At 39.2% G+C, this 16,671-nt stretch overlaps 1 protein-coding gene across 1 annotated transcript in view; it reads left to right on the top strand.

Annotated features, from left to right (window-relative positions):
• Positions 1-16,671, top strand: part of KCNH5 (potassium channel, voltage gated eag related subfamily H, member 5) — a 258,103-nt gene that overhangs the window by 82,334 nt on the left and 159,098 nt on the right. Inside the window, exon 7 of the mRNA XM_004681802.2 lies at positions 693-1,119. Within this exon, the coding sequence (XP_004681859.1) occupies positions 693-1,119 (427 nt within the window). The remainder of the gene's footprint in view (positions 1-692; positions 1,120-16,671) is intronic.

A 16,671-nucleotide genomic window follows, 5' to 3' on the forward strand; every position in this document is an offset into this window, starting at 1 on the left:
GATTGGGATTCTTTTTTCAGAAGTTCTGCCATTTCTACCTATTATAAAGTTTTATAATTGAGTCTTTTAGAGTAGTCAGAAAGGTTTATAGAAGAAGTAAAAGATCTGCATGTACCACCCTATTTCTCTACTCTATATATTGCTTTTAAGCAGTACATACTAAAGTTTCCTTCTTTAGTTTTTCTATGTGATACTTTTTTTTTTGAAGATTTATTTATTTATTTATACAGAGCTGGGGTACAGGCCAGAGATGCGGAGGGTGAGAGGACTCACCAGGGGCAGAGTGGGGATCAGAACAGGCCGATCTACGAAGTACACTGCTGAGGGGAGCAGCGGGCAGGCCAGGAGAGGTCTGCTGTGCCATGTGGATCTCTCCCCGGGGCAGGCGGGGATTGAACTCATGAGGAAGTGACTTTAGCTTCTTAGTGCTGTGCTTTAACCCGCTGCGCCACCAGGGAGGGCCTGTGATACTTACTTTATGCTTAGGAGCTAAACTAGGTTTTCCCGAATGAAAAGGTTGTTTTATGTAATAGTTCACCAATATTTCAGAGTGGGAAGGAATCTGATTTCCTTTTTCACTGTCGGCTCTTAGAATATAAGTGGGTGATAAAGTTCATGACATGAGTTATTGTTTTGTTTCCTAAGTATTTTCTTTCCTGAAAATGTCCTGCCCTTTCTTTTATTTTATTCAGGGAATCAGCAGTCTCTTCAGTTCTTTAAAAGTGGTGCGTCTCTTGCGACTGGGTCGCGTCGCTAGGAAATTGGACCATTACCTGGAGTATGGAGCGGCTGTCCTCGTGCTCCTGGTGTGTGTGTTTGGTCTCGTTGCCCACTGGCTGGCTTGTATCTGGTACAGCATCGGGGACTACGAGGTCATCGACGAAGTCACGAACACCATCCAGATAGACAGCTGGCTCTACCAGCTGGCCCTGAGCATTGGGACTCCGTACCGATACAACACCAGTGCAGGGACCTGGGAAGGCGGCCCCAGCAAGGATTCACTGTACGTGTCCTCTCTCTACTTTACCATGACAAGCCTTACAACCATAGGATTTGGAAACATTGCTCCTACCACAGATGTGGAGAAGATGTTTTCGGTGGCCATGATGATGGTTGGCTGTAAGTACCTTCTGAAAAAGGTTTTATTTGATTTGCTTTATTGTGGCAGTTTTTCAGGCAGATGAAAGTGAAACCATTCTGTCTTCAGAAGGTGTTTAATCCATGTCACTTGCATTGGTTTAGTTTCTAGTTAGCCTGGGAAGAGAGAATTGCAAAAGAATACATTTTACTTTTTAGAAGATATCAACACAGGGACAATAGTGTGAATAGAGTGTTATGAAAATCAGAATGGGAACTCAGGGACTTAATTCTATTCACAGTGTTGTACCTGACATAGCTTTTTCCAAGGGAGAATAGCAAGTAGACAGGCAGCATCTGGCACAGTCCATTGGTTTTCTTGGCAATGCATTAAATTCTAAAAATGCAGACAGATCGGACGTGAGATACATAATTTAGAAAACATTTTACTTAATAAATGAATTACTGAATTCAGGATACAGGATGCAGTTTTATGCAGGTTTTTAAAATTAAAGCTGGTGAAGTGGTTTATAAATCTAAGGTCCATTATAAACACACTAGGTTAACCATAAATCTACTTGAGAGAATGTAAGGATTGGCAGATATAAGTCTGTTTGACAATGACAAGAATCTCTAGAATTTAGCCTGCATGTTTGGATATGAAGTATCTTGATGGTGTTCCTGTATATAGGGTGATCTTCAAAAGGGCACAAAAATACATGTCCTACTGTCAGATTGACACTGGATCATGTCAGAAAGCGTGAATACTAAGGAACTATATAGCAAACAACCTCAGTACCAGTCACCGTTATCCTATGCCCTTTTACCCTTTTCTTATGTATTTACCAGGTCCCAGTGTTATATTTACAGTTTTTCTTTCTCTTCAGAATGTAAACTCCATAGAGTAGAAGTTTTGCCTGTCTTGTGTTGTTCTTGTTTTATTTTTGGATTCTGTATACCCAACTTCTGAACAGTTTTTAATGCCATAATCAATCTAAATTTGTTTTGTGAATTAATGAATTAATGAACAGTTTTAAATGCTATAATCAATCTAAATTTGTTTTGTGAATTAATGAATTTGACCATTCCTTATGGTCATCATAAGGATCCACCCCATGAGGTCTTTTAAAAAAAAAAATTATTTCTTTATGCATACAAGAGCTGGAGTGTAGGCCAGAGGTGGTATGTGTGTGAGAGGATTCACCAGAGACAGAGAGGGAAGCAGAATAGGCAAAATGACTGAAATACACTGCTGAGGGGAGCAGTGGGTGAGACAGGAGAGGTCTACTGCTCCTAGGGTCAGCTGGGTGGGGATCAAACTCTTGCTGCAGTGGCTGCTGATAGCTTCATAGTGCTTTGACTTAACCACTTGCACGACTAGAGAGGCCTCTATTAGGCCTTTTCTGAAGATACACACCAGGAAAATGCACATTGAATTTGACCTGCTTCCTGTTTTTGAAAGCCAAGGTGACTCCTCTGTTGTCTGCCTTTGGGAGTGTGGTAGCTCCTTCAACTGCTATCTTCCAACCCAAAGTCTCTAAGATGCAAAAGGCTAGTCAGTGCAAGCACCAGCTATCTTTCTTTCCCGTATGGCATCTACCTTTTGAATCTACCTGTATTGGAAATTTTCAATACTTAGATCAGAGTTGGGTTCACTCCTTCTTAACATCATGTATTGCCAATTATATTGCTATATTGAAATTTCTTTCTTTTCTCTCCTTCCCCTTTCCTTCAGTTTCTTTCATGATTTCAACATGAAGACCTGGTTTTAAACTCAGTCCTTTTCTTTCCTGACTCTCCAAGGTCTCATTTCAACACCTGAGCATACGTTTTCTTTGTACATCAATCAATTTTGACATTTTTTTTGCCTGCTTATTTTGGTTTTTATTTTTATGTCTCTTAACAAGTGCAGATTCTGTAGCCAGAATTTTCCCAGGAGGTGTCTTTTAATTTCCTTCTTAGCCTTCAATTCCTTTGTAATTTCATGGTATGTTTCCTTCATAGCAATCCAAGAAGATGACATAAAACTGTCAAGAGCCATGAAAAATTCTAAAACTGTCAAGAGCCCTAAAATTCTAAAATTTATTTGCCACACATGCCTAAGATGGCTCAGCCAAAGATGGCTTCTGTATCTCTTTTAAAAATTTGGTTTCGGAGCCTACCTGGTGGCTCAGTGGGTTACAGTGCAGCACTGCAAGTGAGGGCAGCCACTTCAGTGTGTGTTCGATCCCTGCCTCCAGGTGACCCACATGGCATGGCCGAGCTCTCCTGACTCTCCTGCTGCTCCCCTCAGCAGTGTACTTCATTGATCTGCCTATTCTGATCCCTACTCTGTCTCTTGTGAATCCTCTCGCCATCCTTGCACCTCTGGCCTGTACCCCAAGTTCTGTATGCATAAATAAATAAGTCTTAATTAGTTTCAATTTCCTTCTATGATAACACCAAGGAAATTAAGCACAAACCAACAGTGTTCCCAGAGTCCATATGTGTTATCAGCCATAGACCTATTCCAGGGTTTAGTGGTGTATGTGTGTGTGTAGAGAGGGTGGAATAGGGATCTGAAAATCTGAAAATTTCCTGTTTTAATTGCGTGGGATTCTAATCAGTCTGTGCTGTCTGAGTGTCAGAAAAGTATCACTTGTAACCATCTAAGTCAATAACTGAGAAAAATGTTTTATCAGCAGGTTGATGGTGACCAACGGCCTATATTCAGTTAAGAACAATTATCCCTACCTGTAAACGATAGCCTCTTTGTTTTAGAGAAAATAATCTGAAATGATCATGCTCTTCAGCATAATTTTAAATTTCCACAGCAGCACTTCCTGTTCTACATCCTTTCTCCTCTTCTACATCTCTTTTCTCTCGGATGGCCTTTGTGCTCTGACTCCTCGCTTCTTTACTCTCTATGCTGACTTACATGAGGACATAGTCTAAAGGTTCTTATTAATATCAAACAAATCTTAAGACAAAATGTATTATTTGACTTCTCCTCCATTCCAGTTACCTTTTATTCCCTTTGACATTTTCTGTGTCCGCCAGGTCAGGGGATTTTTCTTACGTGCTGGGGTTTTCTTAGACTTCGTCCTCTATCCCCACATGTGTTCAAGTGGAAGAATCTTCTGCTGAGATAGCACAACTGGAAAGGCTTTGTTTTCATTTCAGCATGTGTCTACCATCTTGCCTTCCTGCCTCAGACTTGTCTTTGCTCAGTTTCAGCATGGTCTCTGCCTCCAGTGAACTCCATAGCCCTGACCCCAGCCACCACTTCCCCAGGAGAGTCCTTGTGCTCTCTCGTTCCTGTTTCTGTCCATTCATGAGTGAGCTTGACTCACTCTGCTGACATTCATGAAATTCACTACCAAAGGACTTTTGTGAAAGAGAATATTTTTTTGCAGCTTAGTTCTGCAGCTGTTGTGGAAAACAGCATGCCTTTTTTTCTTTTAGATCAAGATGTGGGCAATCTCTGCTAATTCACCTAGTTAATACTTAATGATGCCTTCCTGTAATGTTTCCTAACCCATTTCATTTATATATCCATATTATTCAGCTTCTACTATTTTTTTCTTTTTCCCAAAGATTAGCAGATTCACTAATTTTCTTCTGTTTAGGAAACACCTTAGTACACTGGTGATTTGTTTTTATGATATGAATATCAGTATAGAATTTTTCTGATATGATTATCCTTTTATCTTAATTTATTTTTATGAATCCTCTTCTAATAAATTCTAAAGATTTATTAAGGAAATGATTGCATACTTAGTTCTTTCTTCATTGTTAAACAATAACATAAATTGTGTTTGGTTTAACCCACTCATTATAAATGACTACAATTTGTATTTTTTCATGCATGACTATAAAAATGTATATATAAAATAAAAATATGCTATAGCAATTTTTCCCCATAAATAATTTATGTCCAATTATAATTTACCTCTCTCTCCCCCATATCTCTATGTATTTTGTTTGTTTTAATATACTACCAAGTATTCAGTACATTAGCAATCAAATAGACAGCACATTTTAAAGGATTATAAGGCTGGACTTTGGGTATTTGTTTTATTTAAAACCATTTGTTTTTTAAAATATTTATTTATTCATATGAAACTGGGTTACAGGTCAGAGATGTGGAGGGTGAGAGGATTCACCAGAGACAGAGTGGGGAGCAGAACAGGCAGATCGAAAAAGTACACTGCTGAGGGGAGTAGCGGGTGGGCCAGGAGTGGTCTGCCATACCATGTGGATCTACCCCCGGGCAGGCAGGAATCGAACTCATGCTGAAGTGGCTTTAGTTTGTTAGTGCTGTGCTTTAACCTGCTGCGCCATCAGGGAGGGCCCAAAACCATTTTTTTTTTTTTAACATTTCCACTTGCCTACTTACTTGAAAAACTGAGGCAACCTCACCTACGTGGTACATGATACTCAGAACCTGTCCTGATGGTATGCCATGCAAACTAAGTGTTCATATGGTAAAGCAAAGCAGAACTAAAAAGTATGGATATAAAAATTGCTGAGATTGGATTGTTATACAGAAAACCCAGTCATAATAATGCTAATCTGCAATTTTTAGGAGTAGCTGATGATGACTCAAGCAGTCTAAGAACTTTCTGTAAGTGACTGGGGTTGCTTATAAAACAGCAGATAAATAGCTTAGCTCATTTAGAAGGATAGCACACGTGGCCAGTGGTATGTGTATGAGGGAAATTTGGACCTCCATGTAGGTGTTTCAGTGCCACTGAACTCACACTGGTCACTCAACATCATGCAGTAGAGACTGAGTCCACGTATCATAGCCTCCAGTTGATGAACTCATTTAACTTCCTCTGCAGCGGTCAGATAAAAGCCATGATGAGATTATGGGCTTTGCCCTTATTTCTTTCTCCCAGAAAAGGAAATAAATACACGATGGTGAGACTAAGAGATGAAGAGATTGTAGACTAAGTTGAGGGCAACTTAGAGAGTCTAAGATATAGAGAGTCTAAGACTTGGAGAGTCTATATCTCTCTGGGTTTGAACGCTTTCAATTGTGAACTACAGGAATTGAATTAAATGCCATTTAAAGCCACTTTCAGTGCTGACATCCTACATGCCTTAGATTGTATTTGTAAACTGATGGTACTTTCCATAAATTTGGGTTGGTTATTGGAGATGAGGTTAATATGGAAAAGGAAAAGATGTGACTTAAAGGTTTATTTTTTTTAAAGATTTATTTATTTATGCATACAGAACTGAGGTACAAGTCAGAGATGCAAGGGGGAGGGTGACAGGATTTACCAGAGATAGAGTGGGGAGCAGAATGGACAGATCTAGTGAAATACACTGCTGAGGGAAGTGGCGGGTGAGACAGGAGAGGTCTGCTGTGCCATGTGGGTCACCCCTCTGGCCAGGGATCGAACTCATGCTGCAGTGGCTGCTATAGCTTCATGGTGCTGTGCCCGTTGCACCACCACGGAGGGCCTGGTCATTTAAAGGTTTTAATGTGTACTGTAAGGTGCTTTGTGTAGAGTAAGATGTATTTTGCATGGAATATGTACTGTAGCATTAAGAGTGAGGATTGTTAAGGAGATAAGAAAATATACTTTTAGAGAAATCCTTTTCCATATAGAAATTAGGCAGCTAGGAAAGAAAAATGAAGACTATTTCCCCGAGAACATAGGAATGGGGTGCAGGGAAATATCTGAACTCCTGCCTGTCAGGACTCAGAAGGATGCTTGACTCAGGTGGACTCAAGCAGGTTATTTTTATTCAAAATTTAAAAAATTCTCTATAAATATTAATATGAGACTTCAGGTGACTGATCAAATATTAAGTTATATGTTCAGCATTTTTTTTTTTGTCCTTGCTATTGTGGTGTAGGTAGGAAATGGAGTGTGAACATGCTGATTTTCATTTCTGGTTTTAGTTTTAGCCAGATGGAGAGAGCTTAAAGCATAATGTTTATTTTGGAAACTGGGTCAGTTCTTTGTGTCTCTTTACCCCTACTTTTATAAAACCTTTTTTCTTTTTTGCTTCTCTTTAATGAACTGAGTGTCCCATGAGGAAAAACATTTTGTAGAGCCCAAAGTTCAGTTACAGGTTTTCTTTTTTCATGGGTCAGTGACTTCTGGTGTCGTCCAGTGGTTAGTAAGGGATCATGTGATGTGCACCTTGTTTCCTGTTTCTTTTTCAAAACAGAACTTGTATCTTTTTCAGGAATGTTCTTTTATACTCATTTCTTTTTATGCCCAGTCACATTTTTATGAAGCCTCTCAGATTCTGTAAAGATTGCGTTTTCCCAGGAAGTAATGAGAATTTTTTTCATGGGTATAGTAACTAGCTTGTCCTCTTTGCAAGGTCACTGTATCACTTCAAATTATTTAATTCACTTAACATTGAGATAGGTATTTTGGTGGCTGTCAGTATGGGATAGATAAACTGGCTATTTCCAAGTCTTCAGTAAGCTAATAGTACAGTGAGTGTTGGGCAAGAAAATCACTGCATTGTCTTTCATTCTTTCTATCCACAACAAACATCCCCATTACTATCTCTACCTCCAACTCCAACTCTACCCCAACTTCATACTCACTTGTAGGCAGTCCTCATGCCAATCCTTTCCCGCTCCACCCCCATGTCCTCTTCTGTCCTTATCTCCGTCCTAGTTTCTGTCCTACCCCCATGTCTGTGTCCATCTCATTCTCTTTCCATACCCACATCATTTCCATTTCGTTCCCATCCCAGCTCCAGTCATATCTCCATCCCCATTTCTAACCTCAGCCCTATTACCTACCCCTATGTCTATCTCCACCATAATGCAAAAGAAAAGCAAAAAAAATGAAGCAAGACTTAGCTATTTTCCAACTAAAGAGAATATGTATGAAAAAGGGCAGAAATGGCTGGTCTTTTTGGGTAGAATATACAATACTTCACTTTTTCTTTAATGGAAATCAGTTATTGATGAAGATGAAGGAAAGAACTTGGATGTCTATGACTTGTATACATGGATAAGGATGTTGTATTTTTTTAAAGATATATTTATTTTTGCAGACAGGGACTGAGGTGTGGGCCAGAGGTGTGGGAGTAGGTGGGTGAGAATGGGGAACAGAACAGGCAGTTCAACTGAAATACATTGCTGAGGGAGGTAGTGGGTGAGACAGGAGAGGTCTGCTGCTCCATGTGGGTCACCTCCCTGGCTAGGGATTGAACTCATGCTTCAGTGGCTGTGGACAGCTTCATGATGCTGCACTTTAACTCCCTGCATCACCAGGGAGGGCCCAGGACATTGTATTTTATATCAAAAGTTGTGGTATAAATAAGACTCTTATTCTTTAGAAGGAGAATTGAGGAGATGATCTAAAGGCAGACAAACAAGTTAGAAAGTTGTTGCTGTAAGTAGGAAGACATAATCTGAAGTGGTATGAATATATAGGATAGTACAGGTGTAGAACTAGGAATTTATTTTTCCTTTGGATCACATAGTAATTATAGGCTCTCTGTTGCAACTACTCAGCCAAGCTGTTATAGTCCTAAAGCAATCACAGACAGTATATGACAAATGAGCATAGTTCCAATAAAACGCCAAACATGGCAAGCCAGAGTCAACAGGTATGCTGTACTTTCCAATAGTCTAGCTTAGGCAGCTTGGTTGTGAAAACACCATGGACTCTGGTATCAGACCATCCTAGCTTCAGTATTTTTTGTACCAGTTGTTGGATATTTACCAAAATTACATAAACTGTCATCAATAAAGTGGAGACAATCATCCTTATCTTGCAGGTTTATTTGCAAAATTCAGAAAGAGATTTTACATAATGTTCTTGAAACATCTACAGTGTTATTGGTAACTGAGGGATAAGGTAGAATGAGGAGTTCAAAGGACTTGTGAATTTCTGTCTAAGTCAACTAAATGAATGAGTAGGTATGACTGGAGGAAAAAGATTTTTTTTTTTGAAATGTACAGTGTGAGGCTATAGGTCATTTGGAGGTGACTATGAGTGGGTAAGTTAGAGGTGTAGCTTGGGCTTCTAGAGATGTGGGACAGGGAGAGATCTTGAGGAGTCACATTGTGGCGAAAGTAACTGAAGTCCAGAGAATGCAGGGTTGAGTCAGAAAAGAAGCTGTAAGAAAGAGAGACACAGAGGGATGAAGAACATAACCCAAGGAGACAGAAGGAAATCTTGCTCCTGGAGAATGTTCATTGCTAACACAGGAGGAGAGAATGCCAAGGAAGAGGGTAGAACATGAAAATAAGTGGGACAGTGACTCAGGAGAGAGCTGGTTGGTATTAATGGGTCATTGATGACTTTCCATAAGTAGCTTCACTGATAGTTGAACTTGGAAGAGAACCATAGGCAATTTGACTTTATGAGATTAAAACCTTTTATTTTCCTATGTGAAAGAAAATATTTTTATTATTATTAAGCATTAAACTAATACAGGTGAAACACTGCAAAAACAAAGTTAAAACAGTGTCAAATAGATTATTATTATATAGTATTTTTCAATGACAATGAAGCTTTTTTCCTGAATTAACTTTCAGGTTCAAAGAACTATATTTAGATTTGATTAGTAAAGGTATTCACATATAACAGCAAGTATTTTGTTAGTGTAGATTTTTATTATGGATGACTTCCAGATTATTTGATGACTTCATATTTAGTTTTGATTCCTATGAATGTCTATATCACCAGGGACAGTTTGGTACCTGGTAGGTGAAATGGGGCACTGCTAGAAAAAACTTAGGGGACTTACATCATCTTTACATATGTAGAATTGAGAATCAGTTGACATAGGGTTTTACTTTTGGTGGAAACAAAATACTAGGAAAAAATTATCATAGGTTGAAAGACTAAGAAATCTACTGATGAACAGGTTCAGAACTTGTTAATAAATATCAAGCCCAAAAACCTAAAAAGGAGTTAAGAATTACTTTGGTGTTTGGTGTTGTCCACAGAGGGGATTTTGTTTGCAATGTTTTCTAAGCTACTTCCTACTTATTTAATTTTTATATAAATTGTGATGACTTATTTAGACCCTCTTGGGAATTCAGGAGCCAGGGCACATGGTTCTTGCTTTTGGCTGTGTGTGTAGATAAGAAGAATTTTATGGGATAAGAACTTTCTCCAAATTGACCCTCAGGAAACCCCGCAGGCCTAAAAAAAATTCTCTCTGAAGCATTCTCTGGCATTACTCTTTTAGATCCTGTCTTCTTTAAAGTTGAATTTATGTTTAACAGTCCTCAGAAGTCTTAGTCTATAAAACTCTAATTTGGGAGATTATTGATTTAAAATGAGTGCGAGGGAAGGACACTTAAATCCATACTTTGAGGAGTCAGTCTGGTGTTGACTCTTCTAGTATGACATGTGGGGTGTGCACCCTACCCCTGGAGAACACTAGCATTGAGCTTCCTATGAGGTATGCCTTATAGTTTTCTTATAAAATGTCCTAAGGAAAACATCCCCAACAACCTTCCCTTAGGAGAATTTCATGTACCCCCATCTCTAACAGTCCACCATGCCCAAACAAACCCTTGTCTTTTAGCTGTACCACACCATAAAAGATCTCAATCTGGATCTATCTGCCTCTTCTGCTCCTGCGCCAGGGCTTAGCTGGGGGAAAGCACCCAGTCATGTGAACAGGTGCCACGGAAGTGCGTGGCTTGCAATCTGATGAGTCTTCACTTATTTTGGGTCATCTCCCTCTCACATTTTGCTGCGCAGCTATTCTTGTGCTACTCTCACATGTTTTCTTCCCACCTCTTTTAAACCTATGACCTCCCTTTTTCATCTTGGCAGATGGCCTTCCTTCTATTTCTCAGAAAAGGCAAGCAAAGCTGGAGCAGACATGCATTCCTTTTGTTCCTGACACTCCTCTTGCAAAGACAGACTAGAGGAGGCAGAGGAGTGGGGGTGAGAAGGCGGCCAGACCATGCAGGACCTTGTTGGCCACTTTCATGGCTTTTCTTCTGAGTCAGAGGAGAAGACTTTCAATGGTTTTAGGTCAAAGAGTGGCATCATCTGTGTAGTGTGCTGTTAACAGCAAGCTGGCTTCTGTTGTATGGAAAATAAACTATGAGGGCTCAAGCATGGAAGAGGGTGAGAGGTGATGGGAATAGTAGTTAAAATTAGGTGGATTTTAGATAACTGGTTAAAAACCACAAAATATGAGTGTAGGCAAGAAAGTGACAGTGTGTACTCTATGGCTTTAGTACAAGTTGGCACTGTTGCCCTTATAGTGAGCAGGTACAGGCCCAAGTCTAGGTCTCTGTGGGGTGGCCCAGGGGTGGACATGGAATGGCTGTTTTGCTTGATGTTTCCCCGTCCAGTTTTGTGCCCTTCTTTTGTGTTCTCCATCTCAATGTCTCTTATTTATTCTTTCTTATCAGCCCATGGTCATGTTATGTCTCTGTGATCCTGGAACAATACATTTGTGATTCAAACACTAACTCTGTACTTTGACTGTTAGCTGCCCATCCTTCCCCTTTAGAGCAAGATTCCTAAAACATGTCTTCACTTTCTAATCTCCACTACCTACCTACGGCAAGTAGTTATCTTCCTCTCTACAATCTTGCAAAGTACATTTGTTTAATTTCACAGACACTGTTTTATCCATCTGGGAGCATCTCCTTTGTCTTATTTGATGCTGAGCTCTGCTGTTTTTTTGGCTTACGATGCCAGATCATCATTCTCTCTGTGTCTCAATATTTAATGCTGTGATACTGGGGACCAACTATTGAAAGACCAAGGACAGCTCTCTAGGTCTTACTATTCAAGCCACATCTTCTTACCAGGAGTGACTTATGGTGGGTGTGAGGTAGGGAGTCAGACAACTTCTGGTCTCTCTCAGATCACTTTTCCTGATGGTAACTTTCTTGTGTCTGCAGCGTCTGTCAGCATCTCAGGACTCAGAGTCTCAAATGTGCTAACTGTCTCAGTGAAGAGAAAACAGATGCTGAGATTCCGAGAAGGGGGCAAAAAACATCTGGAACACAGGCAAGGGAGGAAGGAGCTCAGGTCATGATGCCAAAAGGGAAAAGGCCCTTTGAGAAGGACTCCTTCTTCTTAGCTCTATGGTAGGAAACACCATCAGGGATTGTTTATGCAGACCCCTGTCTTGGCTCACTGCCAGGAGAACTTGTTTTGCCAATCTGTCTAAAGTGTTCCTTCCTCTGTGTCTCATTTTCTTATTAAGTTTTCTCATTATTTTTTGCTTTTTGGATTTACTGCTTGTCTTTCCAAAACAAAACAAACAAGAGCCACAGTGTCAGGGAGCTTATCTCTCTGGTTCTGGTTCAACTCTATCTTTGGTGTAATAGGACTATATAGGTGTTTAATAAATGCCTTTTGAATGCATACGTAAGTTTCGATGTCTCCCATTTGAAAAGCTGTAAATTCAGAATCTTACTAGTTCACCAGACCTAAGTATTTTTATTGTTGGGTTTCAATTTATATACAGTAAGACTGAGCAATATGAATATGTGGCTGACTTCCTTTTCTGTAGAGAGCTTACCAGTTTGGTGACCTCCAAGCTTCACTTTTCTACCTTTTAAAGTTTCTTTGATGCTGCATCTGGCCTGTGGTTGTAGCTCACTCTGTTCTGTTGTGTCCCAGAGTTCTGGGGGAAGCAGGATACACATTTTTTGCTATTTGGTTTCTTTTATCACTTATATTTCTTTCCATTCTTCCTCTCTGTGTTTCACAGCAGCCTCTTCCCCCTTCCATGTTTTCTGGAAAAAGAGCAAAGATTTTAACAGTAAAAACAAAACACAACATGGACTGTATAAAAAGCCATTTTCTGTCTCAAGGGCTTGGCACTTGCAAAGGAAATCTATGCTTTCAAGATTATTGTTTTGACTACGGGCTTTAAAAAAATGCCTAATTTGAAACTCAAAGTTACGCTGCTGTCTTTGTTCTCAGCTGTGTGTACACTCCCCTTCAAAAGTGACTGTTGCTGCTTCAGTGGTAGGACAGCAGGAATTAACCAGGGAGGAACAAACCAGGAATTAGAGGAACTGAAAGCACTTGTGTGTGTGTGTGTGTGTGTGTGTGTGTGTGTCCTCCTCTTCTGCAGTCAGGGGTGAGGTGAGTCCTGGCATAACTGAATGAATTGGTCAAACCCCTTATCTCTTTTTGCTCATTTGGTTACAGCAGAGACCCACTTGGATATTTAGATAGTATGGAAACAACTGACTCTACCATTGGGAGAATTTGATGATAAAGTTTGAATATTATTCTATACAGGCAGCCTAAGGTCATGAGTATTTTAACTTAGATCAGAAGTGTAAATATCCTTGTTTGCTAAAGAAAAAAAATAAAGATCAGGTGTGTTTTCAGAAATTCGTACCTAGGAAGAAGTATGTCCATTCACTCAGGGGGAAATTTCAGTGGCTTCTGATATTTGATGAGAATCTTGCTTCCTATATCTGTGTGACTCTTAACTGCTAATTTAGTCATTGAAGAGATTTTCAGAGGAAAGGGAAAGGGGATTGTCATGGTACTTGGTAACTATAACAGCATTAGAGAAGACAGAGCTGAGATAAGCAGGAGGGGACACAGGGTTCACAGAGGAAGGAAACAAAATATTTTCCTAATCTCTTTTTTTCTTGTCTTCTTTTTGATTAAATCTACCTAGTAATTCTGATTGTCTGCCCATTTTTAAAATTTAGTTTTCAGATCAAAATGAACTCATACATATAGTTTACAGAGCCAATGGTACTGTAAAATTTATTTTGAAATGTTAGCTTCCTGATCCTATGCATTTTTATGTTCTCCAGAGGTGACTTTAAAATATTTTCACGTTTTGGTGATATTTATCTTTTCGTATAAATAGTCTGAATATAGGTGAGTATTTTCAATTTAGTCATTATCCACTGACTGTCTCTTAACTGTTGCTAAACACATAGATCTTCATTTTCCAATTTTCTCTTAATATAGTTAGATCATAATTTTGATTGAGTCAAGTCAAATAGTAGCCTGTTTTTATTATTCAGGTTGTGCAGTCTGATTACAAATGGGTCATGTGGTGTATTATGATTATTTCCCAGATTCATTTGGCTTTCCTGAGGGCAATTATTGTCATTAAACATTTTTCTTAGAGTTCCACATACTTCTACTCCATTGTGTAGCTCTTTTGCTGTGCTTATATTAGGTTAGGTGGGTATCACCTTCTCTTTGGAGTATCTCCTTGGAGCCTTTAACTTTATCCAGTGTGAGCTAATTTCAAGTTTCAAAATAGGCATTTTTTTTTTATTGTCAAAACAATAATCTTGAAAGCTTAGGCTTCCTTTGCAAGTGCAGGCTAAGGATTCAAACCACAGCTGTTAACCTGTGATCTCACGTAGGGGCTTCTTTCCCCTTTCTTTTTGGTGGACTCTGTTTCCTGTATATGATTTGAAGGAATAACTCTTAACAATAGCCTCCAGAGAGAAGATGCAAAAAAGATTTTTATTTTTGAGTCAGAAGTCGTAAAGTATCTTTCATCTGCTCCTAAGACCTAACTGATGGTATATCTGGGTAGACATTTAAAATTGGAAATAATGTTGTGACACAGTTTTGGGGCATTCCTTCTTTGTCTTTAAGTTTTCAGTGGTATTATGTAAACAACTGATTCCAGCCAAGTTTTGATTGTCATGAAAAATATGTCTTACTTGTTCCTTTTGTTTATTTGCTTGTTTTTAGAAACCTTTAGGACCTTCTTTTGATACGCAGTTATATAATGCTATGGTGATGTCTTTTTATATGGGTGTGATTTCTCCTACTGTTCTAGGTTCTCCATCGGCATGTTTCATCAATTGGAAATACCCATTCTTCACATCTCAGGAAGTTTTTTGAATTATTTTGATGAGTTCCTCCTACATTTTTTTCCCTCATTGAAACTGGTCACTTGGGTGTTGAGCTTCCTGGATTGATTTTTTAATTTTCTTATCTCTTCTGTAATTTTATGATTTTGTCATTTTTTTTTTTTTTACTCTTTGTTCTGGAATCTTTCCACAAGCTCAATTTCTGACCCTTCATTTGTGCTTGCCTACATTAATTTCCAAGATCTCTTGGGTTTACACTGTGCTCCTTCTTATGCCATCCTGTTTTTGCTTAATGACTTGGAAACTTCTCCTATCAAATATCCGATAATAATAACATATAAGATATATTTATATATTTTTAACATTATCTCCATTTTTTTAAAAGATTTATTTATTTATGCATAGAGAACTGAGGTATAGGCCAGAGGTTCAGGGGTGGGGAGAGGTTTTTCCTGAGACAGAGGAGGGAGCAGAACAGGCAGACCAATGAAGTACACTGCTGAGGGGAGCAACGGGTGAGACAGGAGAGGTCTGCTGCACCATGTGGTCACCTCCTGGGATGGGATCGAACTCGTGCTGAAGCAGCAGCGGCTGGCTTTCAGTGCTGGCTTTAACCCGTTGTGCCACGCCACCAGGGAGGGCCTATATAAGATATTTTAACTAAAGTTTTCATATCCCCTCATAATCTCTGTGTCCTTCATGTTGAATTTTGTTTCTGTTTCGGTCTCACTTTGTCATATTGGAGGCTTTATATAGATGTATGGGAATTCTAGTTATCTGTTTATGACTGGCCTTAATGTAAGAGGATCTCAGTGAGCTATTTTGTGGGGGCTACTCAGTATCATTATTTTTACATTATTTGTTGGGTTACCAGTTTCGCTAGAAAGGCTTTTCCCCCCAATTTCCAGGCTGGATAATATAATACTTTCTTCCAGCTTCCTCAAAACTGAAAAGGGAATAGACTTAAGAGTTTGACATCAATATGTGAATTTTCACATAATTCCCATCATTTGTGTGGTACCAGTGCTTCCTGTTGCCGCCCCCAACCCCCAGCCACAGACTGTCCTAGAAGGAAATTGTCCAAATTTGTGGGACTAGGCAGGATCTCACAAAAAGGGACATTCACCTGTTTCTTAAACAGATATTCAAAAAATTCCTCCCATTTCAGCTCCTGCATTACCGCTTGCTTCCAGAGGAATTTGCTGGTAATAGTTCCTGGGATGTTTGGAGATTCTATAGTATAAAGCATATTGATTTCTGGTTTTCCATTCTGTAGATTTAAGATTTAGCTCTCTTATAGCTCCTAAATCAGTTACCTGTTATCCTGTACTTTTCAGCTTTAAAATTCTCTATTTTTATGTGTTTTTTCATTATCTTTCTCCTTGTGACTTTATGGCTTAAAAAAGCACCTGTTATGTTGTGGCTTTTGAGAGGATACTGAGGCAAATACATGTGACCAGTTCTGCCTCTTTCTGCATGCTTCTGTCAGTTTTCCTGACTCTTGTTCCTTTTCTATCTATGTATCTATCTATTATCTATATTCCTTTAATTTTACAATTCTTGTTCTAAAATTTGCCTCTGTTATCAATGCTTTGTCTCAAAGTGCTTGCTGAGTAGGTATGCCTAGCCTTGTCAAACTGTTAGCAGCTCATGGCTCTCATAGCTTCTCCCTGACCTAAAAGTCCACTGTTTGGCTTCTCAATTGTGCTGCACAGTCCCTGCTCTTTGCAAGTCCTGTGCTGTTATGACAACCTCTACTCAGTCTTCCTCTCTTGTTCTTCCTTTCTCTTATACTCCATCCATCCTCAAGCTTATCATCAGCA

The sequence above is a fragment of the Condylura cristata genome, unplaced genomic scaffold (assembly GCF_000260355.1).
Source record: "Condylura cristata isolate star-nosed mole 26May11 unplaced genomic scaffold, ConCri1.0 scaffold00013, whole genome shotgun sequence".
Taxonomy (NCBI): domain Eukaryota; kingdom Metazoa; phylum Chordata; class Mammalia; order Eulipotyphla; family Talpidae; genus Condylura; species Condylura cristata.